Source organism: Primulina eburnea, unplaced genomic scaffold (genome assembly GCF_022965805.1).
Source record: "Primulina eburnea isolate SZY01 unplaced genomic scaffold, ASM2296580v1 ctg739_ERROPOS11973397, whole genome shotgun sequence".
Classification (NCBI taxonomy): domain Eukaryota; kingdom Viridiplantae; phylum Streptophyta; class Magnoliopsida; order Lamiales; family Gesneriaceae; genus Primulina; species Primulina eburnea.
The window spans coordinates 2,483,184-2,509,580 of NW_027331510.1; the positions used below are offsets into that span (position 1 = coordinate 2,483,184).

At 37.3% G+C, this 26,397-nt stretch overlaps 4 protein-coding genes across 6 annotated transcripts; 3 read left to right on the top strand and 1 right to left on the bottom strand.

The window, feature by feature from the left end:
* Positions 1–1,319: 1,319 nt before the first annotated feature.
* LOC140821809 (peptidyl-prolyl cis-trans isomerase CYP38, chloroplastic-like) lies at positions 1,320–4,310 on the bottom strand. The gene is made up of 7 exons (XM_073182420.1): positions 3,988–4,310; positions 3,562–3,858; positions 3,223–3,422; positions 2,422–2,657; positions 2,183–2,325; positions 2,032–2,103; positions 1,320–1,791 (listed from the first exon to the last, which is right to left on the bottom strand). The coding sequence occupies exons 1-7, from the start codon at positions 4,171–4,173 to the stop codon at positions 1,564–1,566; spliced, it is 1,362 nt and encodes a 453-aa protein (XP_073038521.1). The 5' UTR covers positions 4,174–4,310; the 3' UTR covers positions 1,320–1,563.
* An 828-nt stretch (positions 4,311–5,138) lies between these two features.
* LOC140821995 (WAT1-related protein At3g28050) lies at positions 5,139–7,592 on the top strand. Its single transcript, XM_073182699.1, has 7 exons — positions 5,139–5,497; positions 5,606–5,671; positions 5,765–5,878; positions 6,302–6,542; positions 6,667–6,825; positions 6,925–7,076; positions 7,250–7,592. The coding sequence occupies exons 1-7, from the start codon at positions 5,283–5,285 to the stop codon at positions 7,410–7,412; spliced, it is 1,110 nt and encodes a 369-aa protein (XP_073038800.1). The 5' UTR covers positions 5,139–5,282; the 3' UTR covers positions 7,413–7,592.
* A 993-nt stretch (positions 7,593–8,585) lies between these two features.
* LOC140822043 (uncharacterized) lies at positions 8,586–12,951 on the top strand. Of its 3 annotated transcripts, none has more exons than XM_073182766.1 (10): positions 8,586–8,702; positions 8,931–9,058; positions 9,427–9,585; positions 10,292–10,351; positions 11,043–11,138; positions 11,485–11,577; positions 11,663–11,806; positions 12,034–12,141; positions 12,534–12,585; positions 12,674–12,951. In XM_073182766.1, the coding sequence occupies exons 2-10, from the start codon at positions 8,960–8,962 to the stop codon at positions 12,706–12,708; spliced, it is 846 nt and encodes a 281-aa protein (XP_073038867.1). In that variant the 5' UTR covers positions 8,586–8,702; positions 8,931–8,959; the 3' UTR covers positions 12,709–12,951. The 3 variants fall into 3 exon arrangements, with proteins under 3 accessions (XP_073038867.1, XP_073038869.1, XP_073038868.1); XM_073182768.1 differs by having other exon boundaries at positions 11,046–11,138; XM_073182767.1 differs by having other exon boundaries at positions 8,638–8,695.
* Positions 12,952–13,663: 712 nt separating this feature from the next.
* LOC140821843 (uncharacterized) lies at positions 13,664–24,466 on the top strand. The gene is made up of 4 exons (XM_073182484.1): positions 13,664–14,061; positions 14,143–14,196; positions 23,344–23,403; positions 24,124–24,466. The coding sequence occupies exons 1-4, from the start codon at positions 13,744–13,746 to the stop codon at positions 24,247–24,249; spliced, it is 558 nt and encodes a 185-aa protein (XP_073038585.1). The 5' UTR covers positions 13,664–13,743; the 3' UTR covers positions 24,250–24,466.
* The last annotated feature ends 1,931 nt before the right edge of the window (positions 24,467–26,397 follow it).

Consider the following 26,397-nt stretch of genomic DNA (forward strand, 5'->3'; position numbering starts at 1 on the left):
AAATAATTAGATTCATAATTCATTATTTTATTTATGTATATTGATTTATCGTGCGTATGTCTTATGTCATCTCATCTCATATAACAAAAGGTATAAATATAAAAACCCTTATTTTCAAATAAATATGTCAATTGGAACCTAGCAAGTCATGAGCTCCATTATCAACAAACAGAGTGATCTATAAATGGGGGACGACTAGAAAAGTCAGGTAAGTTCGATGTTGGGTGTGGGGGTAGTGCCTACGTTCAAGATCAATGACTGAGATTCAATCTCACGGGGAAAATTTTTTTTTAAAAAAAAAAAAATTTGGGCCAGAACTTGGATGTACCCCTACAGGCACTGCCCGCAGGGGTAGGAAGGAATAATCCCTCTGAACATCTGTTTTCATTGATAGTATCAACATGAAGTCTTTGACAACAAAATAAACTTTCAGTAACAGTGTGTTTGACAACCAGGATTTGAGAGGATTTTGTGGGATTTAGAATTGGATTTGGAATTGGATTTGGAAATTCAAGTATTTGAAATTCCATTTGGTGTTTGGTTTAAAATTTAAAAATAGTATTTAAAAATCCATTTCTTGTTTGGAGAAAAAAAGATTCGAATTTGGAATTTTAAAATTTTACTAAACTACCCTTATATACTTTTGGTGGAGAATGATGTGTTGGCTAAAAAAGTAATTTATGTTTTTAAAATCCAAATCCACCAAATCTTATCAAATTTGATGGGATTTGGATATACTTGTTGAAATCCCATGAAATCCTAAGCAAATCCAAATCTTTTTTTTTTAACATCTTGCCAAACAGTAAAAATAGGATTTTGAAATCCAAATCCCATGAAATACTCCCAAATCCAGGTTGCCAAACACACTGTAAACATCTGTTGATTTCTTCAAACCGTGCTCTCCATTTCTTACTGTGTACTACACTCAAAGGGCTTCCCAATGAATCATTTCGTGTTCCCATTTCAAGTTTGTAATGGCCTTGTATTCCAATTCTTCCTCACATACCCCGAATCATATGGCTCGTGTCCATCTGACAGTCACCAAGGAAAAAACGAACAAAAATCTGAACATGCTCACACAGCCAAACGAATAAAAGAGTGATGCAGGAGAACCAACAGAGGAATATGTTAAATCTTTAATAATGGTTCATTGGTTATCTATGTAGTCTGTAAACTTGCTCAGTTCTGATATTTTTTTTTGATAAAATCTCAGTTCTGATATAAATATGTCTTCATTTTTAAAAATTAATTAACTAAGAACTACATCCTTATCTTTTTTTAGAAGAATATTCAACCGCTAATCTTATAAGACCACAATATATTTCTTTTTCTGAATTTTTTTTTCAAGTAACTCGATACACTTTGAATCTACTTCCAGCCATTGCAATTGACCACTCGATGACTCTAAAAACTGGATTAATCCTACGATGTTTCTCAAAATAAATTCAATACATCATTCACAAAATTTACTGAATCATTAAGACAGAATACGGGCATTGCTCAATAGAAAGGAAGTTAATGTCTTTTCAGAGGATCCTTGAATCGATAGCCCAAAGATGTGATCTATCCAGCAATCTTGTAGCTGGGATTTACAAGATTTTCCAGGCCAGCCACAACTTGCATGGATTCTATTACATCTCCAACCTTTACATCGGCCAAAATATCCTCGTTTTCTATTACATACCCAAACACCGCGTAGCGACCATCCAGTATGTTGGCATTGCTAGGAGTTAGTTCACTCTCTTTCAACAGCCAAAATACCTGGCTTGAAGCCGAATTGTTCTCGAATTCCTGTCGCCAAAACCAAGCATGGAATGATTTGGGGAACATTTTATACTAAAAAACCCGAGATAAAAGACTGGATACACTACATCTGCCTCCCAAAAAAATATTTGGCTAATTTTTTCAAAAAAAGTCAAATTCATCACCCATCCAAAAACCCAAAATTCCTTTGAATCATCTCACTAGTTCACCACCTCTCTAAAACTGGATTTTGGGTACAATGCTGATGGATCAGAAGTCACAACTCACCTCTCGAGCCATGGCCATAGTTCCAAATGCATTAAACGGAAGCTTTGTTTGGGCCTTGTATAGACCAAGTTCCTGTCAAGAAAGACATTACTAAAATTTCTTACAGGAGACGTGTGGATTTTTATAGGGGCTCTGTGAATAACAAACTTACTTCCAGAGTCTCTCCGTAGAACGGAGCCTTTTCTCCCTTCGCCATAATTTCGAGAGGAACTGTGCGGGTTTTTCCCGTACTGGGATCAACAAAACCCTCTGCGGGACCATCAGGATCTCCTGTTTGGACTACAAAGCCATCCGCTACAAAAGAAACAGAAATATCATATCGAGCATCACAAAAACAATGTATATAATGGCATGGAATAACAGAATTAACTTTCTTAACCCATTTTTTACCTCGCTGAATTTCCATGCCGTCGTAGAAATGCCTTTCAACCAAATCCAGCATGTTTCCAGCAGTTACGGGGGCGTTATAACCATCCAAAATAATACTGAATATGCATTCATTCATGTTAGGATTGTTTTTCAACTTGACCTTCATATTGACAGTAGCCCTCCCCTTCAGTAGTGGCATATCTTTATATTCATCAGGCACTTCATATGGAAAGCCATCCACCATATCCTCTTCAACACTGCAGAAACCCAACGCCCCAGGAAGATCTCAGCTGCAGTCAATGACAAGGGTTTAAATAAGAATAACTTATTTTAGGAAACTTCTTGTCTTCAACTTATTCCCGCTTCTAGACCTTTGGAAATCAATAAGGTTCGGGTTATCGGCAGTTCTCTAATAAGAAAACCATAAAGATAGATTTCCTAAAAGGACAGTACCCACAAAAAATCCCCTGTACAAAGCCGAGAACTCAGATTCAAACTATGTGATATAAAACTAGAACCTTTTGGATATATGCGTCACTTTTCTTGCATCGACGGAAAAAGGGTTAACATGAAACTTGAATGTGAGACGATGGGAACGACATGAACACCATGACCAAGCAGGATTCCAAAATAGCCAACATGTTAATTTATCTATGACATGAAACAGGATAAGAAACAATTGAGTTTAAGAGCGAACAGATCTCCTATTTATGTTAATACAAGCATCGTAACAGAACCATAGCATTCTCTATAAATCTAAATGTTTGGAATCAGTTTCGTGTTCCATATGAATGGTTGAGAAAAAAAGATTTCATGTCTCACCCCCCAACATAGGTAAGCAACTCCTTCTGCTTAGGTGCAACAGCATCGCGATTCCTGTCCTGCACAATTTGTTGAAGCTCGTCGATTCCTTCTTCCAGCTTGTTGAGCAATTCAACCCCAACGTCAACCTTTGAATTTGCGAGACCTTGGACGATCAAGGTTCTACCTTGCTTGAGATTCCTTGATGCCTGCCTCACATTCTACAGCTCAAGCAAGTGCTAAAAGTCAAAACATTATTATACATTGTGAAAATGGTAAGAACGCCTATAAACACGAAATCTTAATTTCATTATACGACAAACGATGAAGAAGACCATATAAACAACTGAGGTTTCTCACTCTTTCCACGAGATCAAGGGCCCTGACACCTGCAATCTTCAAACTATCAGTAATATCTTCAAGTGGCTTCTGAACCTCCCGAATCGCCTTATTGTCAATAGGTAATGCATACCTCAACAATGCTCCAGGGTCCTTAATCGGCGGCCCCGAAATCAGAACCGAAACATCTGGCAATGCTGGAAAAACAGCTTTGGCACTAGCCATTTCTGGCCATCCCAATGCATGAGCACCCGTAACCAACCCAACCGCAAGTGCTACAGAAATGGCACATTTTTTTATTGCAGAAAACCCATCTCTCTGCAAAACATAAATCACATCCAACCCATATTTTAAACTTCAAATTTCTGGCGAAGACTACACACACAAATATGATCATTCACAATCCATCCCCCACAAGAAATATATGAAACATGTATACGAGCTTGCCTGTTCATCTGCAGGGAGAAACGAACTTGGCTTTTGAGAAGAACAAAGAGGTGTAAACAGCCGGGTCGAAGAATTACTTAAAGATGAAAGCTTGCCACATTTAGGTGGAACCTTATGGGCAATAAACTTTGTGGTGGCTGTTAAATGTGAAGATGGACAACGGTGGGATGAAATCATTGCTGCCATTGATGAAAAAAACTTAGTTCCCACTTCAGCAAAAGATTAGAAACAACATCGGGATCTTGGATAAAAGAAGACAGGCTGTGAGAAAACGATTGGAGAGAAAAAGGATAAGATTAAGAGCTACGGCGTGTGTCGAATCGAACATCATGCGCATTATTTAGTCAAACTCACTCTCCGGATAAGATGATCGATCTTCAACTGTGAGCTGTAGGGCCCTGGACTATTGGGCCTCATTTTGGACCGGGCTCAAAGTTTTATTCAATTAAATCCAGGTAAAACCCAATAAATATTTCTAACTATCAATCGAGGACCTCCGGACATAATTTAAAATATATTTTATTCATTCGAATTAGGTCAAACCCAATGACCTTTTTGTCATATAAACTATTAAAAGATTTAAAAATTGAAAAGTAATTTAATTTATTATATGAATCAATAAAATTAATTATAATCATAATTTTATGAATACATATCTGATGGAACGAAATGATTGTAGTATATAAAAATGTGACAAAAACTTGTATTAGACTGTCTCACGAGTCGTATTTTGTGAGACTGATCTCTTATTTGGGTCATCCATGAAAAAGTACTACTTTTTATGTTAAGAGTATTACATTTTATTGTGAATATCGATCGGGTTAACGCGTCTCACAGATAAAGATTCGTTGAACCGTCTCACGAGAGACCTACTCTAAAAAGATAGTCATGTTTCAAAAATATTTCTTTCGGAAATAGAGTTTATATTAGATATCTTCGAGATAATTTTATTTTTTGGTTCAAAATATGTTAATCTAATATTTTTTTTTTAATTTTCAAAAATACTCTTTCATATCATAAAATTTTAAATATATTATTTTAAAATTTGAAAGTAAATTTTCTAGCACGATTTAATAAGAATATTAGCACGAAACTAAATTTGGACAAGTTTGATAATAAGTAGTGAAACAAAATAGAAATTACAATTTGGCTTTAAAAGCACGACACGATATTGTCCGAACGCTTGCTTGCAAATTACATCAATCCTGTGTCCACCACTCCCCATCACACTGTTATACTCAAACCAGCAATTGCTTCGAGCAGCGTGGAAGCCACAATACAAAGCAGCGGAGGACATGGCAAGAAGCGGAGGAGCACGGAACCCCAGCAGCTTCTGCTACAGGGAGGTACTGCCGTTTACGGCCATAGTGGCCATGGAGTGTACCAACGTCGGCCTCAACACACTCTACAAGCTCGCCACTCTCCGCGGCATGAGCCGCCACGTTTTTGTTGTTTACGCCTACGCCGTCGCAGCTCTCGTTCTCCTCCCTTCGCCGTTCTTATCGCGCCGGTCAGCTGTGTGCTCAATTTCTCTCTTTTGACTGTATTAATCCGGTTGCTTGTTTTTAATCTCATGGTGATTGACTTTTGATCGATAAATTTGGCGTGAATCACGCAGATCACGAGCTCTACCACCGTTGAATTTCTCCATACTGATCAAAATCGTTCTCCTCGGAATCATCGGGTGTGCCAAATTATTCACGGACTAATTGGTGAAATCAACTTACAATTTAACCAAATAATCGTTCTAAAAGTACTTTTTTCCCGGTGAATGCAGGTATACTTCGCAGATAATGGGATACACCGGAATCAATTACAGTTCTCCGACGCTTGCTTCGGCGATGAGCAACTTGGTCCCGGCCTTTACTTTTGTTCTTGCCATCATTTTCAGGTTCTGTCACTTCCTCTCTCTTTTCAGCTTTTCTTTTTCTTTATCATCATGGGATATATTATTATTATAATTAATTTGCGGTCGTTTTTATGTCTTCTCTAAAATTCAATAATTGATCATTTATGGGTTACGTGATACCAAGCACTAGCTTTTTTCTTTGGCATTATTTTTTTTTAACGTGAATTGTTAGCTAACCATATGGATATATATAATATATATATATATATATATATATATATATATATATATATACAAGCAATGATTGTGTATCTATATTTTGAAGGTTACGTACGATACTTAAAATCCAAATCAACCTCCATTAAATTTTTCCCAAAAATGAAAAGTAACGTTGTGGTCCGATCTTTTCCACGAAGTACATCATTGGATAATGGTGTTGGAAAGTGGTTTGGGATATTTTTGCAGGATGGAGAAGGTGAAGTTATCAAGCACGAGTAGCAAGGCCAAAATAATTGGCTCGATGGTCTCAATATCAGGAGCCTTCGTGGTGACTTTGTACAAGGGCCCAATCTTATTTCCTTACACAAACTACTCTCGCGTTTCACTACATCGTCAAATTTTGAGTTCCTTGCAATCAAATTGGACGATTGGCAGTCTATTTCTTGCCGTCGAGTACTCTCTGGTCCCCCTCTGGTACATTGTCATGGTACGAGCCACACCCCTTCGAATCCTTATATTTCTACCACCACTTGTAAAAAAACTTTTCAATTCTAGTATTGTTGGCAAACTTACTAGTCTCGGGATTAAATGGTTTATTGTGAATGTGCCAGACTCAAATTTTGAAGGAATATCCAGCAGAGCTGACACTAGTCTTCTCCTATACCTTATGCGTGAGCATTCTGGGTGGCATTGTTGGATTCTTCGTGGAACCAGATTCCAGCAAATGGAAGATCACGCCTAGTGTCGCATTGGCCTCTTACCTATGCTCCGTTAGTATCAAATTGACACACTATCTAATTCATATTGGCCGATATGATTATTCTTCTCTGATTTTGTGAACTTTTTTTAATTGGATGAGCTTCGAACAGGGAATTTTTGGCTGTTGTTTAAACAATGCTGTTCATGCATGGGCCTTGCACGTGAGAGGGCCGGTCTATGTTGCTATGTTTAAGCCACTTTCCATCGCTATAGCTGCAGCCATGGGAGTCATCATCCTAGGCGATACTCTTTATCTAGGAAGGTAATCTGAATATAAACATTACTGCTGAGACATCTCTCGAAAGCACTGCCAATTTAGCTCGACAAACCCAATCACATGAAAAAACCGGTTCATCAAATTATTGAGCTGATATCATGTTATCTATAGCTACACGTTATTTTTTTTGTTTTTTTAAAAAATAAAACACATTGCAGCGTCATCGGAGCAACAGTAATAGCCATTGGATTTTACACGGTGATGTGGGGCAAAGCCAAAGAGGAGATGGTTGGGTTCGACGAAACAAGCGATTTGGAATCGTCCTCGGCGACCCTAAAGCATCCTTTGTTACGAAGTCACAAAGCTGAAGAGACCCTCTAGAGATGGTTGAAAATGAATAACCAGTTGAATTCTTGCAACTAGTTTTTATGCAACAACGGTGAATAGGTATAAGGTAACTATCCTCCGGGACTGTATCTGCATGCCCACCAAGTTATGTAACGTTAAAGATTAGGAAGTGTAATGGTAGAGAAAAAAAAAAGAAAAGAAAAAAGAGAAGAGGTTGTATTTTATATAGTTTATTTAATCATTGATATGATATACTTATAGAAAAATTTGCGATCAAAGGGGTTAAGTACGAAAAATTCGATTCAATATCGAATGAAGATCTAACGACCCATGTTTTTGGTCAAACACGAGCCATTGATATGCAATTAGAGGAAAACAATATTGATAGTGTCGAAATTGCTAATATTCAAGCTCCATTAATCTTAAAATCAGAGTGTTCTTGATGAAATATTTTGTATTTTAATTCTCTTGTCTTATTTGTTATTCATAAAGAAGTAATCTTTTTTAGAGTTTTAGAATGAACGTAACTCAATTTTGGGATGAACCACTATAAATATTGACCTCCGTTTTATCCAATTGTAGATATTAATTGCGATATTCTGCTGCAATGTTACTCTAAGTATTCATGTTATCCCAACAAAATTAAACATTGAGAAGACTTTAGAGCGTGGTTTTATCAAATGTGAGCTACTTCCTTCAACAGTTCAAATAATGCAGAATGTTGTAAATGTAATTAAATGCAGTATGTTTTTTTTGTTAATAATACAATAAACAAGCAAATTTAAAAACGTTTTTTAAATGTTGGAAGCACGTTTATAAGTTTTGTAGCTTTCACCTCACTTAAAAGAGGACAGACATTTTCATCCCTTGTCTATTAATTACAATAATAATTAGTCCAATACATTTTCTCGGATAATCAGTTTATTATATTCTATGTGAGTTAAAAAATTATATATGATACAAATTTGTAGTATTAACAATGTAAGTTGGATATGTAATGCACGAAAAGTAATCCCCTATATTTATGCTACCAAAAATTTAAAAAAAATCAAAATGAAAAGTAATTTTTTCATTTTTTTTATTTAACTTGAATGTTACATTTCATTCCAGATTCCAGTTAATTCTAGTTTTGGGCCCCAAACCGTTGGGCTTCATAGAAAATGGTCTGGGCTTTGAAGACGGAAACATGTTCCCGCCAAGAAGCCCATATATCCCTTTCATTTACTGGGCACAATGCGTTCATTGTTACTTTTCCGTTGCACTCGTCTAGCTTCACTCTCTCGACGTGACAGCACTCTGAAACGCGAGAATCATTGGTGAAAAGTATTCGCCTTTTCGTCATCTTTTCACTGTTTTTACACCCATTTTCATATTGTTCGATCTGTTCACCAAGATATACATTTGTTTACTTTCTTCTGAATTCGAATAGAAAGTTTTGGTTTTGCGATTTTCTGCAGATTTCCTTCGTTTTCAGCTAAATCATTTCATCTTGTTAGGGTTTTCATTTACTTATATTTGATACTGTGTGATTATATTACTTGATTGGTGCAGCGATTGAACTTCAGAAGCGGCTTGAAACGATGGGCGATGAAAAGGATGCATTTTATGTTGTACGGAAGGGCAACAGTGTTGGGGTGTATAAAAGCATAAGTGATCTTCAATCTGTTCTCCGATCTTCTGTAATTTACTAATTTCTTGTTCTTTACCATACTTTTTTTTAGCTCAATTTACGTCAGTATCAGCATTTTACTTATTTACTTTTCCTTTACATTTTTCTTTTTTGTAAAAAAAATCCAGAAAGTACCAGGTGGGAAGATATTACTTTTGTTGTTCATTTCCACTGAATGTTCTAATACACATCATTTAAAATTATCGTGGGTGTTCCTACTTTTCCTCGTGAGGATCATATTTGTCCAAGATTTATTCTTTCGATTGTAGCGACGTTCCAGAAAATTGCTCCTTGCGTGTCTGCCTATGTTTTCCTTGCTGCGAAGTAGATTTTTTGTTATTGGGTTTCATTTTATCCGTATGTTGTTCTATTTTTCAGGTGAATGATCCTTCTGTAAGTGTATTTAAAGGCTTTGGCCTGTCCAAAGAAGCTGAAGAATACCTTTCAACTCACGGACTTGGGAATGCTATTTATTCCATAAATGCCAGTGATGTCCACGATGATCTTTTTGGTCAACTTGTCACATGCCCTTTTCGTGTTAGATTCTTGACCTTTTAGACAAATTGAGTATTTTTTAATGTCTTAGTAATCTTTTTTGAATAGTGTACTTGGGTTTTCCCCAACAACTTTTGCTTTCTGTATAATAAAAAATGCTTCTGTTGTCTTTTTTAACCGTGGTGCTCTCTCAGCTTCCTTTTGTGGCAGTTGGTTGTTTATTTTTCTTATTTAACAGTTGTAGGTCACACTTAAAGCTCTCTGATTTGTAATGTGAGTTCTTGTTTATTCTGAATGATTGATTCCATTTGCTGTTACTTTGTGGGTTAAAACACATCTCATTTTGCATTACTGTGATGTAATCAATCCCGATGGTTGTCATTTTAAGTGTATTGTTCACTTAATGTAATTATATATTTGTGTGGTCTTCATTCTTTTATTGTTTATTTTGGAACATCTTTATTCGTGTATTTAGTTCTTCAATTCGTTATATATTTTGGCGGTATTCTTTGGTTGAATGCTGTTTATGCTAAACAGTTCAATTGTTGAAATTATGTGGCTTTGATTTTAGCTGCTCCGTATTGGAAGCATTTAATTCATGAACGGAACCGTATGTCAGAAATCTACAAATGTGATTTGATGTTGTGTTAATTGCTCATTTGTGCTGGCTTTGCATGCACAGCAATGACTTTTCTGGAAAATATTATGTTGTGTTGTATATTTGCATCATGAGTGTTACTTTTTGCAGGAACCAAATTATTCTAAAGATAAAGCAGTTAGTAAGAATCATTTGGAGAAGAGGCCACAGGTACTTGCTGAACTGAATTAGTTGGACATTTCTTGAATTATGATTTATTGCAATGAATCGGTATTTTCAGGAAAAGATGGTGTTTCATTTTTTTTCAATAAATCGTTTTCTGTTTTTTCCATGTCTATTTGTGAGTGGTACCTTTTGCATGGGTATTAGTAGAAGAGTTTCGTTATTTTTATATTTTCTTGCATCCTTTTGGGAACAGCCACAATTACCCAGACTGCTTATCGACCAATATTTCATGGAGTGCTCCTTATAATTTTAAGTTAATCATGGCGCTGGCTGTTCGTATGTTCCTGGTCTCCTATAAATTTGTTGCTTTAGTTTGATTGTGGGAGATGCAGTAAAGACTGGTTTAATGAACTTTGACTGTGTATCTCGTATTTGAGTTTTGTTCTCAGTTCATTGAATTTGATTTAATATCATGCCTATCAGATATTCAAGTTTAGTAGTCTTTTCACTTGATTTAGTATGAAACACAAGTATTAGATGTAAATCTTGAGTTTTTGTGTGTTATTATATTGCTCAACACTGTGGATGAGCAGGGCTTTTAGGAGTAATAATGCCTCATTGTGATGTTAATCGTAATTCTGCTGATTCTGATTCTTAGATTTGAACTTAACAGCTGGTACAGATATTTTCCAACTGAATGTTCCTCTTTTCTTATTTTCGTCTCTCTCTAACTCAGCAGGAGGTTACCGGATCTGCCTCATTTGTAAACCATCATCTAAAAAGTTCCAAATTAGATAATTTTCTCCAAGTTCAACCTGTTTCATCTTATTGTGTAAGTTTCCGCCATATGTTTATTTGTTATATGTTTCCATCGACACGTCCACAACCCTGGTAGTTCGTTTGGTTCACACCTTCAAGGTTCTGAATCATGAAAAATTTAAATGATATGTTCAGAATGTTTCAAATTTAAACCTGTTTGTGAATTTATTGCAACAATATCTGCTGCATCAATCTAAACATAGCTCAATCTTTTAACAAAATTATATAAGAGAAATTCATGAATATCCGCTGTATGATTTGGGCGGATTTTTCTCTTGGCATAACCCTCAAAAGCTTAATTATTTATCCACTAGCACTAAAAAATTCTTCATTCACTTATCATTTCATTATATTTACAGAGTTCCTGTATTCTCGAGTTTGATGGTGCTTCAAAGGGAAATCCTGGACCAGCTGGTGCAGGGGCTGTGCTGCGGGCGGCAGATGGAAATATGGTAATTAGTATTTAATTCTTTCTTATGACGCCCTTTTAAGTTGAAATGGGGCCTAATATTGTATTTCGACATTGGATTTTGATAGGTGTTTCGATTGCGTGAGGGTGTGGGTATCGCTACTAATAATGTTGCTGAATATCGAGGTGCCATCTTAGGGTTGAAATATGCTCTTCAAAAAGGGTTCAAACACATACGAGTTCAAGGGGACTCTAAACTTGTCTGCATGCAGGTATTTGTTTCTTCTCAAAGAATTTTTACCAGTCTTTTTCTTTGAAATTCCAAAAGAATACAGATGAAGAACAAAGTTGGTAAATTAAAAGAATATTCCTATCAGGAACTATCAACCATGCTGTCTTAATTGTGTGTTGACCTTGCGAATATATGAACATGTGGAACACATTGTTCTTCGTTCATTTTATCTCTTATATTACCTGTTTTAAATCATCACATAAACAGGTTCAGGGTCTTTGGAAAACCAAAAATCAGAACATGGCTGAATTGTGCAAGGTGGCTAAAGAGCTAAAGGATCAGTTTATGTCTTTTGAGATCTGCCATATAGAAAGAGTATGTTTATTATGTGTTGATAATTTGACTAGAGTTTCTCTTGTCTTTCTTTCTCATCCATGTTTCAAAATCAATATAGTTATCTGAACACATTAATTTCGCACCCACCTGCAAATTCTAACTCCTCTGGCAGTATTCATTCTGTTCACTATTTACAAACAACCTTGATGAAAGATTTACAGTGCCTCCCTATAACGATGTTTCTGTTTACTTGTTAACCATTTTTTTCTGTTGTCCGCTTTGTGGAATGTTAACAAATTTATGTGAAATATGGTACACAAAAAACGACGGCTTTCATTCCTCTTAACCTACATTGAATTTTATTTGCTTTTTATTTTCTTGGATGCAATCAATCTCATCTTATCCCAAAAGTTATTTTCTCTTGTTATCAGGAATACAACACTGACGCTGATTCTCAAGCAAATTTAGCTGTGCACCTTAAGGGTAAATCTCATTTATCTTCTCTTTCTTCTTTGATTTCATCTTGGGCCATTTCTAATTCATCTTTCGCATATCCTACAATGGTGTGCAGTTGGTGACATTGAAGTTGAATGTGACATAAAATAACTCAAAATGCTGGAAAGAATCGACTTCGCGGAATGGTGGATCCGTATCGTTTTGGTTCTGGGTCATCTGGCTTATGGATAAAAAACTCTAATCTTGTTTTGTACAAAATTATGATGAAAAACAGATATATGTATTTGGTCCATGGGCAAATTTTAGTTAGGCGCTTGGGTCGTCACAGCGCCAGTCGTGTGTATTGTTTGTTCTCTTCAATACTACTGGTAATTTTATGGGGCTGCTTGGTAAATGGTGTGAGCAATCTGATCAACATAGAAATTAGGTTTAAATGGTGTAAATCGATTTTAGGTTGACTTCATTTCAAATTCATGATTTTCAAATGTTTTAAACGTATTTTTATTATTTAGTGAAGTAACATTGTAGACTTCTAATTAAGCCGTTATATTTTATATAACATTTTTTTTATGATAAATTTCAATTTCGTTCAATAATAATATAATTTGAAATTAAATATATTCTCTATTAGAAATGTGTAAATAATTAAGATGAGAATTTGAGATTGATACATTATATTATTATTATTATTAACAAATAAAATATAATCGAAATTTATGAATTTAAATTATACATATTTATTGAAAATATGTGATATTTAGATAATAATTTGGATACAAACCAAAATAAATGGTTTTCACCGGTAATTTTGATTTATTTGAAATGTTGTCAATCTATATTTTTAATAGTACTATTATTGCTGTTAATTTTATTAATTTAAAATTTATTTGATATTGTTATTATTATTATTATAATCATTATCGTTAATTTGTGGGTATTTTTCTATGAGAATTAATTTATGGTAGTATTTCATACAACTGACTGGTATTTTTTAAAAATATAATAACAAATTATAATACGTATTAAAATATTTTTAAAATAAAGTTTTGTAATAAATCCTAGGAGCCGAGGTTTTATAACTTATATTTCAGTTAAAAAAAGGTTTTGTGTATTACTTAAGCCGACGGTATCGTCTTCCATTGTAATGTGGATAGAAAATCCCAGAGCTCCGAAACCAACACAACCATGGCTTACGTATCCGCATTCTCCATTTCCAAACCCAACCATTCCCTTCACCTCTCCTCCTGTTCTCCTCCATCCACTTCCACCACACTTCAATTTCTGTTTCCTTTCGTCAAACACCAATCGTATCCCCCCATTTCTTGCATTTATTCAATACCCAAGACCAACAAGTACTCTCGTAGACCAACAAAATTAAGAGCTCTTGCTGAGGAAGAAGAGACCCTTGTCCCGGAACAAGAATTTCCGTCTCCCGCAGTAACCACGGATCAGACTGTTTCTGTTGCAGTCTCGCCTTCCGACATACTAACCATGTTCTTTAAGGTGGTTGTTTGTGTTGTTAATGTTTCATTTCGTTGTCTTGAAATTGTTTGCTGAACGAATGATTTTTCTTGAAATGTGTAGGCTGAAGGGGCAATGGCTGATTCAGCTATACCTACAGTTACCAAGGCTTTGGAGGTTTTCATTTTATCTACTTTTTTTCTTCTTTTGATTTTAATATCTGAGCTTGTGGTAATTTCAAAAAGGTGGCTTTGTGAAGGCATATACTTTAGGGGGCTAGTGTTCAAGAGCCAGGACAGACCGCCACCCCCGCTAATAAAAAAAAAAAGAAAAAGAGAAGACTTTTACGGTGTAATTTTTGTAAAAATTCTAGTTTCGCGTCCCTGAATGAATTGAATAATGTTAGTCATTTGGTTGACGCCCACTTGATCTGTTTCTGGTCAAGAGTGTCTTTTGGTCAAGGCTGTTATAATTCACACGACCAGAGTACCAAAATGAATAAATTTCTAGGTGATTTTTCTCAGCCCGTTACGACTAGATTATCATGGTTCATATCTGTTCATTGTTATTTTCACCTGATTCTTGATCCACCTACATTTATGTGTGGAACGTTGAGCGAGGTAGCTCACCTTATCGTAAACTCGAGAGATCAGTGTGTTACTTCCATCTGCGCTCCCTAGTAATGAAGAATTTCAAAGTTGGCATTTTTTGTTGTCTAGTAGAGAAACCTTTAAGCCCTTCCTGTGATGCTTCTTGATGTCTCTGTTTGTGGGGCCCTTAGCTCCTAATCGTTATTACAATGCAATTTGATTAGGGTTTAATTAATCACAGCGGAAAACGGGTTTAAAATTTCTTTACAATGAGCCCAAAATATCTTTTCTGATATTTAAATACTAAAAATAGTATCTAAATTCAAATCATAAAACATGCCCACACGAAATCAAAACCAATCATATACAAACATCTCATATCCTCGGGACATGCCCCGGTATATAGATACATATACATATATACTGGGAACAAGACATAAACAAAACCTCAGCCCAAGCTGTGGCTTCCTCCAGAAGTACCCTCTCTGGTCTCCTGATATCCTGGAGTACCTGCCATTGTCCACACACAAAGACAACAACAGCCCCCCTTGGGGGTGAGCAAAGCTCCGTATGGAACAACCGCAATATATACCACAAGTATCTAAACAATGATATATGGTATGCAATGCATGTATGTCGTGGAGGTATAGGGTCAAATGCCCATCCACTGAGCACATGTCAGAATCAATCGAATCGCTATCAAATCAAATCAATGCTCGAGCTGGCACACCGGCCGATATGGGAATACACATATGACAACGTCGACGAAGCGTCGTCAATCCCACATCTCATATCCAATCATATGGGGCCACAATTGTCTATGCTTTACGGGTCATATAATACCGGCATAGCGATTGTGTTCACAAACCCCGGAATCCAATCAAATCATATCAGGGTATCCAAGGATCATAGCTCAACGTGCATGTCATGTATCGATGTATGCATAAAATGATGTGTGTTAACAAAACATTTATTTTATACATCGACACTCCAATCTCCATGTCATGTATGCCACATTAAATCAACAAATAGGCACATAGACACGTATTCCAATCCAATCAATCAAATCAATCCAACATATATCATATAATACAGATACCTGTCGTATGTTACCCGGTCGCAACATACCTCAGTTCTTCGTTCCAGTTGATGTAGCCTGAAGATATTGATATAATACTTTATCTACATCCATAACATATTCATTCCAGTCAATAACATACTCCAAAATCAATAATATGAGTTTCAAATATCATTTGAAACTTCAATAATTCATATCAAATCAAAATCATATCATAATTCAATTCCGACTTCGAATATGAGTTTCTTGTCGGTTATTCTACTACATATCAGAAATTCAACTTCAGATACATGCTATTCCAGCACCTTGATATTTATAGCTGCTGGAACTAGAAGAAAATTACCTCAGTCTGAAGCCCTCGACGCGACGATTACAAATATATAATTTGTTTCGCGTTTAGACAGCGTTTCAAAGTCGAATCGGACGAAAGAAATCGAATTCTCTAACTTTCCCTCGAAGTTATCGTATAAGAAATGGCGAAGGAAAGAGAAAAGAAAGGATTCTTATCCTCACCGCTCTCGCGCTCGGGCGGTAGAATTCTCGCGCCCGAGCGCGAGACATTCTGTCCCCGAGAGTTGCTTGTACCGCGCTCGAGCGGTCAAACATTACCGCTCGGGCGCGGCATGTTCTGTCCCATGCCACTCGCTTCGCGCTCGGGCGGTCACAAACTACCGCTCGGGCGCGAAGTGTTCTGCCCGAACATCAAGTTTTCATTCCTTGGCGCTCGGGCGGTCATTTTCTACCTCCCGGGCGCCACACGTTCTGTACAAATATTTATGTTTGTACTAAATTGGCGTCCGGCCTCTCAAATCAAATTCATACCACCTCAATTCATATACAATATTCGTTTTTCAATCTCATTTCTCAATTCATTGTCACGATATACATCAATATACATAATCCATGACAATTTCATTAATTATCGATAATCATACAAGATTTACGATAATACGATACACGGTCCTTACATTTCTCCCCCTCTTAAAAGATTTCGTCCTCGAAATCTCAAACATCACTATATACATAACATTGGTAAACATACATATGTTACCAGTTATAGTACATATCAAAACTAAAATCGGAATAAGGATCAGAATACATCGAATACAATGGAATAGATGTTGTAGAATCAAACAAATGCGGATACGAATCTCGCATCTTGCTCTCCAATTCCCACGTCGATTCTTCAACACCATGTCGTGTCCATTGCACTCGTACCAGAGGAATCGATTTGTTTCTCAATATCTTTTCCTTTCGATCCATAATGCGAACAGGTTGTTCAACATAGGAAAGAGAAGGATCAAGTTCAACCTCATCAGGTGCAAGTACATGTGATGGATCAGGTTCATATTTCCTTAACATAGAAACATGAAACACATCGTGAATAGCAGATAGAGCTGGTGGCAATGCCAATCGATACGCAAGATCACCAACTCGATCCAGAATCTCGTATGGACCAACATATCGAGGAGATAACTTCCCTCGCATGCCGAATCGAACAGTGTCTCTAAAGGGAGATATTTTCAAAAACACTCTGTCACCTTTCTGGAATTCCAAGGGTCGTCTTCGTTTATTCGCATAACTCGTTTGACGATCCTGAGCAGCTTTCATCCGCTGCCGAATTAACTGAACCTTATCGTTCATTTCCTGTATCATTTCAGGTCCAGTCAATTGTTTCTCACCAATCTCATCCCAGAATAACGGTGATCTACATCGTCTCCCATATAGAGCTTCAAACGGAGCCATACCGATACTCGTCTGAAAGCTATTGTTATAAGAAAATTCAACCAATGGTAAGGCATCTTGCCATCCCATTCTAAAGTCCATCACCACAGCACGCAACATATCTTCTACCGTTTGAATTGTACGCTCGGTTTGGCCATCAGTTTGAGGGTGATAAGCAGTACTCATAGCCAAACGCGTACCCATCGCTTCCTGAAAACTACCCCAGAATTTAGAAGCAAATCTGGGATCACGATCAGATACAATTGAGACTGGCACACCATGCAGTCTCACAATATTCTCAATGTATAAACGGGCCATTCTCTTATAAGGATAAGTCCGCTCATACGGAATAAAATGTGCAGATTTCGAAAGCCGATCAATAATCACCCAAATAGCATCACAGCCCTTGGGCGAACGAGGTAAATGAGTCACGAAATCCATAGCAATATGTTCCCAATTCCATTTCGGGATTTCAAGACTATGGAGCAATCCTCCCGGTTTCATTCTCTCGGCTTTCACTTGCTGGCAGACAAGACATTTAGAAATAAACTCAGCAATGTCCTTCTTCATACGTCTCCACCAGAATTGAGGTCTCAAAGTCAAATACATCTTTCGACCTCCAGGGTGAATACTATATTTGCTACAATATGCTTCTCGAAGAAGGGCAGATCTCAAATCAGAGTCGTCAGGAACTACCAGCCGACCATTAAGTCGTAAAGAACCATCAGAAGAAATTTGAAATCCAGACTGATGTCCAGCAGATACCAGTTCTTTCGACTTTTGAATCTGAGCATCGCTTCGTTGGGCCTTTCGTATATTCGATATCAAACTCGGCTCAATTTGCAATGCTGAAACAGTGACAGAATTCCAATTCGAGTGAAAAGTCCAACCAGAAGTACAAATATCCTCATGTACCTTGGCGACACAAACAGAAGCTAGAACAGAATCATGAACTTTACGGCTCAGGGCATCCGCAGTAACATTCACCGATCCAGGGTGATATTGAATCTCACAATCAAAATCTTTCAGGAGATCCATCCACCTGCGTTGCCTCATATTCAGATCAGATTGAGAAAAGAGATATTTCAGACTTTTATGGTCCGAATAGATAACAAACTTTTCTCCGTATAAATAATGGCGCCAAATCTTCAAAGCAAACAAAATGGCAGCCAGTTCGAGATCATGAACAGGATAACGTGTTTCATGAGATTTCAATTGACGAGACGCATAAGCAACCACCTTGCCATGTTGCATCAGAACACAGCCCAAACCTTTACCCGACGCATCTGTACACACCACAAATCCTTCGGTACCTGAGGGAATAGTAAGCACAGGTTCAGTGGTCAATCTCGTCTTCAATTCAAGAAAACTAGCTTCACATTCATCTGACCAAATGAATCGCTGATTCTTCTGTGTCAGTTGAGTAATCGGTTTAGCTATTTTCGAAAATCCTTTAATAAAACGACGATAATATCCAGCTAAACCCATGAAGCTACGGATCTCAGGAACATTCGTAGGTCTCGGCCAATTCAATACAGCTTCGACCTTCGCAGGATCAACAGATATGCCATGTCTCCAAATGACGTGGCCCAGAAATACCACTTTGTCCATCCAGAATTCGCATTTGGACAATTTGGCATACAAATGACTAGTACGAAGAGTTTGAAGTACCAGTCTCAGATGTTCAGCATGCTCTTTCTTCGACTTCGAATAGACAAGAATATCATCAATAAACACAATAACGAATCGGTCTAGATAATCTCGAAAGACCCGATTCATTAAATCCATAAAGATAGATGGAGCATTCGTAAGACCAAAAGGCATAACCAAGAATTCATAGTGGCCATACCTCGTACGAAAAGCAGTTTTGGGTACATCTTCGTCTCGAACTCGTACTTGATGATACCCAGAACGAAGATCAATCTTCGAGTAAACAGAAGTACCCTGAAGCTGATCAAACAAATCATCAATACGCGGAAGTGGGTACTTGTTTTTCACAGTAGCCCGATTCAGTTGCCTATAGTCGATACACATTCGCATCGTACCATCTTTCTTCCGAACAAATAAAACTGGAGCTCCCCAAGGTGATACACTCGGTCGAATATATCCCTTATCGAGAAGATCCTGTAATTGTTCTTTCAATTCCAAGGGTGCCATGCGATAGGGAGCTTTCGAAATAGGTGCAGTCCCCGGCACAAGATCAATACTAAACTCAACTTCTCGATGAGGAGGAAAATCAGGAATCTCATCGTGAAATACATCCGGAAACTCTTTTGCAACAGAAATCTCAGATAAAGAAGACTCCTTCTTCGAAATATCAATAGCGTAGATAAGATAACCCTCATCTCCGCTAGTCAACAATCGAGACATTTCCAAGGAAGATATCAATGGAATTTTGGCTTGGGAACCCTTGCCATAAAAATTCCACTTGGGTCCATCAATCGGTCGAAATCGAACCACTCCATGACAACAATCAACAGTAGCTCGATTCGTCATCAAGATATCCATGCCAACAATACAATCAAAGTCGTGCATAGGGAGGACAATCAGATTCAGAAATATCACATTATCCTCATATATCAATACACAATTATGCACAACTTTCTCAGACAAAATAATCTTTCCTGCTGGCGTGGCTATCGACAAAGTATCATACAACGGGGTACACTCAATATCGTGAGATGCAACAAATGCATGAGATATGAATGAATGAGATGCTCCTGTATCAAATAAAACACGTGCAGGATAATCGCAAAGCGTGCAAATACCTGCAATCACACCACCAGGAGCTTCTCTCGCCTGATCTTCAGTCATGGCATACACTCTCACTTGAGGAGGAACTTGGGCACTCTGACCACCCGGTCCTCGATATCGTGGAACACTGGACTGCTGGAAAGATGGAACAGGAACAGCAGGTCTCGTCATACCAGGGCCACCTCTAAATCCTGGCTGGGGTTGAGCAGAAGTCGTACCCCTGTTCGGACATACTCGAGAGAAATGGCCTTCTTGCCCACATTGATAGCAAGTACCAAACATACCTCGACATTGCTCGATAGTATGTTTGCCTCCACAATGACTACAGTAGGGAGCAATCACAGGACTCCCTCTCTGTGATCCACTAGAACTCGAAGAAGACGAAGAAGCAGAGCCAGTCTTCTTAAACTTCTTACCTCTCGGCCTCAAGGTAGGCTGCTGAGCTGACACCGGTGGTGGAGGAGTATACTGTGGACCTCCCCGCCTAAGTCCAGCCTCGGCTGCCTTGGCTCGTTCAACTGCCTCTGCGTAGCTGGTAGGCAATCCAGAAACAACATAGGTATACAAGACAGGATGTAAACCATTTACAAACCTGTTATATTTTGCCCTCGCATTCCCAGCCACGTGAGGTGCATACTTCAACAAAGTAGAAAATTTAGAAGCATACTCTGCAACAGACATCGTTCCCTGCTGCAGGTTATTGAATTCATTCTCCTGAGCAGTATAATACGAAGGAGGAGAATATTGCTCCAGAAATTGGGCCTTGAAGACATCCCAGGTGACTTCAGTCCCGGCCTCTTTCAGTCCAATCTCAGCGGCTTCCCACCAAGATTTAGCTCGGTCTTTCAGCTGATACAAAGCAAGTTTCAGTCTCCGGGCCTTGGAATACTCAACAATATTAAACAAGTGCTCGATATCCTTTAGCCAGGCCTCAGCTCTTTCAGCATTCTCAGTGCCAAAGAACTTCGGTGGTTTCAGATCCTGGAATCGAGCCATCACAACATCCATGGACAATCCTTCAAATTGCCCAACAATCCTCTCAGTACTGCTACTCGCAGTTTCATTTGTGTGATCCATCTACAAATCAAAAGATGAATATCACAATTTCATATCAATTCATAATCTCATCATCTCATAACATCAATCTCATCAGATACTTACTCAAATCAAATCACCTAAGAGCAAGTAATACAAATAAGTCAAACACATACGCACAATTCATTTGTGCCTATTCAAGTGTACACAAGACTCAATAGAGCATTCCCAGCTATGCTCTGATACCATACTGTGTGGGGCCCTTAGCTCCTAATCGTTATTACAATGCAATTTGATTAGGGTTTAATTAATCACAGCGGAAAACGGGTTTAAAATTTCTTTACAATGAGCCCAAAATATCTTTTCTGATATTTAAATACCAAAAATAGTATCTAAATTCAAATCATAAAACATGCCCACACGAAATCAAAACCAATCATATACAAACATCTCATATCCTCGGGACATGCCCCGGTATATAGATACATATACATATATACTGGGAACAAGACATAAACAAAACCTCAGCCCAAGCTGTGGCTTCCTCCAGAAGTACCCTCTCTGGTCTCCTGATATCCTGGAGTACCTGCCATTGTCCACACACAAAGACAACAACAGCCCCCCCTTGGGGGTGAGCAAAGCTCCGTATGGAACAACCACAATATATACCACAAGTATCTAAACAATGATATATGGTATGCAATGCATGTATGTCGTGGAGGTATAGGGTCAAATGCCCATCCACTGAGCACATGTCAGAATCAATCGAATCGCTATCAAATCAAATCAATGCTCGAGCTGGCACACCGGCCGATATGGGAATACACATATGACAACGTCGACGAAGCGTCGTCAATCCCACATCTCATATCCAATCATATGGGGCCACAATTGTCTATGCTTTACGGGTCATATAATACCGGCATAGCGATTGTGTTCACAAACCCCGGAATCCAATCAAATCATATCAGGGTATCCAAGGATCATAGCTCAACGTGCATGTCATGTATCGATGTATGCATAAAATGATGTGTGTTAACAAAACATTTATTTTATACATCGACACTCCAATCTCCATGTCATGTATGCCACATTAAATCAACAAATAGGCACATAGACACGTATTCCAATCCAATCAATCAAATCAATCCAACATATATCATATAATACAGATACCTGTCGTATGTTACCCGGTCGCAACATACCTCAGTTCTTCGTTCCAGTTGATGTAGCCTGAAGATATTGATATAATACTTTATCTACATCCATAACATATTCATTCCAGTCAATAACATACTCCAAAATCAATAATATGAGTTTCAAATATCATTTGAAACTTCAATAATTCATATCAAATCAAAATCATATCATAATTCAATTCCGACTTCGAATATGAGTTTCTTGTCGGTTATTCTACTACATATCAGAAATTCAACTTCAGATATATGCTATTCCAGCACCTTGATATTTATAGCTGCTGGAACTAGAAGAAAATTACCTCAGTCTGAAGCCCTCGACGTGACGATTACAAATATATAATTTGTTTCGCGTTTAGACAGCTTTTCAAAGTCGAATCGGACGAATGAAATCGAATTCTCTAACTTTCCCTCGAAGTTATCGTATAAGAAATGGCGAAGGAAAGAGAAAAGAAAGGATTCTTATCCTCACCGCTCTCGCGCTCGGGCGGTAGAATTCTCGCGCCCGAGCGCGAGACATTCTGTCCCCGAGAGTTGCTTGTACCGCGCTCGAGCGGTCAAACATTACCGCTCGGGCGCGGCATGTTCTGTCCCATGCCACTCGCTTCGCGCTCGGGCGGTCACAAACTACCGCTCGGGCGCGAAGTGTTCTGCCCGAACATCAAGTTTTCATTCCTTGGCGCTCGGGCGGTCATTTTCTACCGCCCGGGCGCCACACGTTCTGTACAAATATTTATGTTTGTACTAAATTGGCGTCCGGCCTCTCAAATCAAATTCATACCACCTCAATTCATATACAATATTCGTTTTTCAATCTCATTTCTCAATTCATTGTCACGATATACATCAATATACATAATCCATGACAATTTCATTAATTATCGATAATCATACAAGATTTACGATAATACGATACACGGTCCTTACACTGTTTATACGTTTGAAGGTGGTAGAAGGCATTACAGATCTCAAAGTACAGATTATCGAAAGTATTGCGAGTGTGGAGGTAATTTTCATTGCTCTTTGCTTATATCTTTGATACTAACACCATTGCACATGCATAATATCGTGTATCTGCTAACAATTATTGGGGAATTTTTGTTCTTAGTTACGTCAGTAACTCAGTCAAATTCTAAAGGTAAAAAATGAGAAAAAAATAAGATTGTTTTTAGAACTTTCAAATAATGATGTAGAAATCTAAATCCTAACTTTTGCTTGATGGTTAAAAATAGTAAAACATATTTTAGTAAATTTAATCGATAACATTCAGAAGAGACCAAATTTGAGTGCTATGTTGATTTATTAAGCAAGAGCATCTTAGAATGGTGACAAGCCAAATAAACCATATATTATAGAGGTCTAGCATAATATATAGTACCGACTACTGATGCATTATCCTGAAGAGACAAATTTTATGTGGAAGTGAAGTGGGGAAACTTTTTGAATTTTTTTTCCTGAACGGTAGTAAATTTAACAGCCAAACTACACAATTTTCGGAACAATGATCTACCAACATTATTTTTTGGTAAATGGCTGTTTACTGAAATCTGATCGACAATTATGATATGAATGTGACAGGACACCAAAAATTTACAATATACCCGTGATGTTTTTCTTTCCATGCATGTTTGCCGAACTTTTAGCTGTGCATCAATGTTATGGTGGAAATTATCTCGTTTAAAGTGTAGCTCAACGCCATTAAGCTCATGTTTTCTGCCATCTGTAGTTAACCAAGCAAACAATAGTACAAGCAACCGGCGTGGCGTCAAATTTGGTTGAGATAATACAAGCCTCAGGCTTCAAGTTACAAACATTGAATTTGAGCTTCCAGGATGAAGAGGATTTCAACTAGATCTTCTACAACTTGACACTTATTTTTGCTTTCAACTCACCAAATTTCGAAATTCTGGTTCCTGACAAAGTGTATTCTTAACTATCAGTGGACATTTCTTTCAAAAAAGAAAAAAACTATCAGTGGAAATTATTCATCATCTTTAAAACTGGGTTGGCTTGTATGTTTTCTTGTCGCCCTTTTGTTTTCGGTGCACAAAGTTTGATTGATACCTTTAGTTTGTCTGTATTTTTTATTTCCGTACAAAACCCATTTTGCTTAACAATTTTCTTGATTTTGTTGAAACGCAAGCACCTTTGGTTACTAACAATCTTAAATGGGAGCTCTCTCATATTTTTGCCCAAAAATGTGTTTTTTCAGAAAACAAAAATAGGATCTCAACTTGTTGTTTTTGTAACACGTACAGTTTGTGTGGCAAAGTGTGAAGAACATTGCAGGCAGGGGCGGAGCTACGTGGCCTTTTGCCCGGGCTTTAGCCCGGGTGGCTCAATTTTTTTTGAAAAAATTTATAGGTAAATTTTGTATAATTTTAGAATAATATGATATTAGTCCGGGTATATCAATTTAAAATATTAACAAATTCTATAATTTAAAATTCTAGCCCGGACGGAACCATATTTCTGGCTCCGCCCCTGAATTTGCAGGGACACGAGACCGAGAAAGTGGCGCATGAAAGCATGCACTGTTGGAGATTCAATAATATTAAATCTATAAATAATGTGATTAAATCCATATATCACAAACACGCCAGGAATTCATGTCGAATTATCAGAAAATATTAATAACAGTAAACACGTACTAGAATCCATTGATTGATATAGCGTCAGAGTTATGGATCTTCCAAGACAACAGAGAATCGACCACCTTATTCTCCGGCCTCTTTCCGGCGATGAATTCTTAGGCTTTTTGTTCATAACACTCAGACGCTCCATAACCCTCCATCAATTAGCCGTAAACGTTGTTGTATCGATCGAATTTCGTCGAGATATCATCATGAATCGCGATTTCATGCGACATTTTTCTGGCCATATTCCGGCCGATTTACGGCCTGATGTTGAACCGATTCTGTTCTGATGAGGTCGCCGACTTCTGGGTCGTTTTTTCCCGGCATTTGGTTGGAGTTCAGGCGGCGGCCGGGGCGGCTAGCGGCGGTTTTGTGAGTTGGAATTAGGGTTTCGAGATTTGGGTTTTTTTTTTTTGTTGAATTTAAGACCTTGTTTGGTTGTCCAAATTTTGAAATCCAGAATTTTAATCTTTTATTAAATTTTGACTTCCGCAATTCGATTTGTGAAAACTAAATTCGACCATTTCAAGATTTAATTGCATAAAATAAAATAAATATGGAATTATTCATTATTTTATTGTCTTTGTTTAATTCGATAAAATATTTGTGGATGAATAATTATGAGGTGCAAATATTTTATTTCTTGCAAATTTGGTCTCCATGCTTTATTGGCCCAATTAAAGTAAATTACATTTTCTTGTGAAAATTTTTGTTAAGCTGATATCTTGTATCTCAAATTTGGTTAAATTTAAATTACATGTTAATAAAGTGATTTTTTTAGATATGTAGATATTGTTCAAGTTCATAATAAATTGTGTTTTAATTTATGCGAAAAATAGTCGGCCCAAAGGAAGACTATTTTTTGGCCAAATTTCAAACACAATAGATGATTTTAAAGTGCATCTAGATCTATGCGGAAATTAATCGGCCCAAAGAAAGATTATTTTCTGGCCAGATTTTAGATTCAATATATCTTTTTCAAGTGCATTTATATCTATGCGAAAAATAGCCGGCCCAAAGGAAGACTATTTTTTGGCCAGATTGCAAACTTAAAAAAAAATTGTGTTATATCTATGCAGAAAATAATCGGCCCAAAGGAAGGTTATTTTTTGGCCAGATTATAAGCACATAATTATGGTCTTAAAGCGTGTCAAAACTATGCAGAAATTAATCGGCCCAAAGGAAGATTATTTTCTTGACAGATTGTAGACACAGTATATGATATTAAATTGTGTTAAATTTATGCGGAAAACGATCGGCCCAAAAGAAGGTCATTTTCTGGCCAAATTTTAGCACAATATGTGGTACTAAATATGTGATAATTTTGGATTTATCCATGCATGCAATTGTCGGTCCAAAGAAAG

Coding starts and splice junctions, on each gene's coding strand:
- LOC140821809 (XM_073182420.1), bottom strand. CDS start 4,173: ATGGCAGCAATGATTTCATCCCACCGTTGTCCATCTTCACATTTAACA. Junction 3,859..3,987: donor TTCTCCCTGCAGATGAACAG/GCAAGCTCGTAT, acceptor TATGTTTTGCAG/AGAGATGGGTTTTCTGCAAT. Junction 2,104..2,182: donor TCTACGGAGAGACTCTGGAA/GTAAGTTTGTTA, acceptor CTTTCTTGACAG/GAACTTGGTCTATACAAGGC.
- LOC140821995 (XM_073182699.1), top strand. CDS start 5,283: ATGGCAAGAAGCGGAGGAGCACGGAACCCCAGCAGCTTCTGCTACAGG. Junction 5,498..5,605: donor TCGCCGTTCTTATCGCGCCG/GTCAGCTGTGTG, acceptor TGAATCACGCAG/ATCACGAGCTCTACCACCGT. Junction 7,077..7,249: donor GATACTCTTTATCTAGGAAG/GTAATCTGAATA, acceptor AACACATTGCAG/CGTCATCGGAGCAACAGTAA.
- LOC140822043 (XM_073182766.1), top strand. CDS start 8,960: ATGGGCGATGAAAAGGATGCATTTTATGTTGTACGGAAGGGCAACAGT. Junction 11,807..12,033: donor CTAAACTTGTCTGCATGCAG/GTATTTGTTTCT, acceptor TCACATAAACAG/GTTCAGGGTCTTTGGAAAAC. Junction 12,142..12,533: donor AGATCTGCCATATAGAAAGA/GTATGTTTATTA, acceptor TCTTGTTATCAG/GAATACAACACTGACGCTGA.
- LOC140821843 (XM_073182484.1), top strand. CDS start 13,744: ATGGCTTACGTATCCGCATTCTCCATTTCCAAACCCAACCATTCCCTT. Junction 14,062..14,142: donor TACTAACCATGTTCTTTAAG/GTGGTTGTTTGT, acceptor TGAAATGTGTAG/GCTGAAGGGGCAATGGCTGA. Junction 14,197..23,343: donor CAGTTACCAAGGCTTTGGAG/GTTTTCATTTTA, acceptor ATACGTTTGAAG/GTGGTAGAAGGCATTACAGA.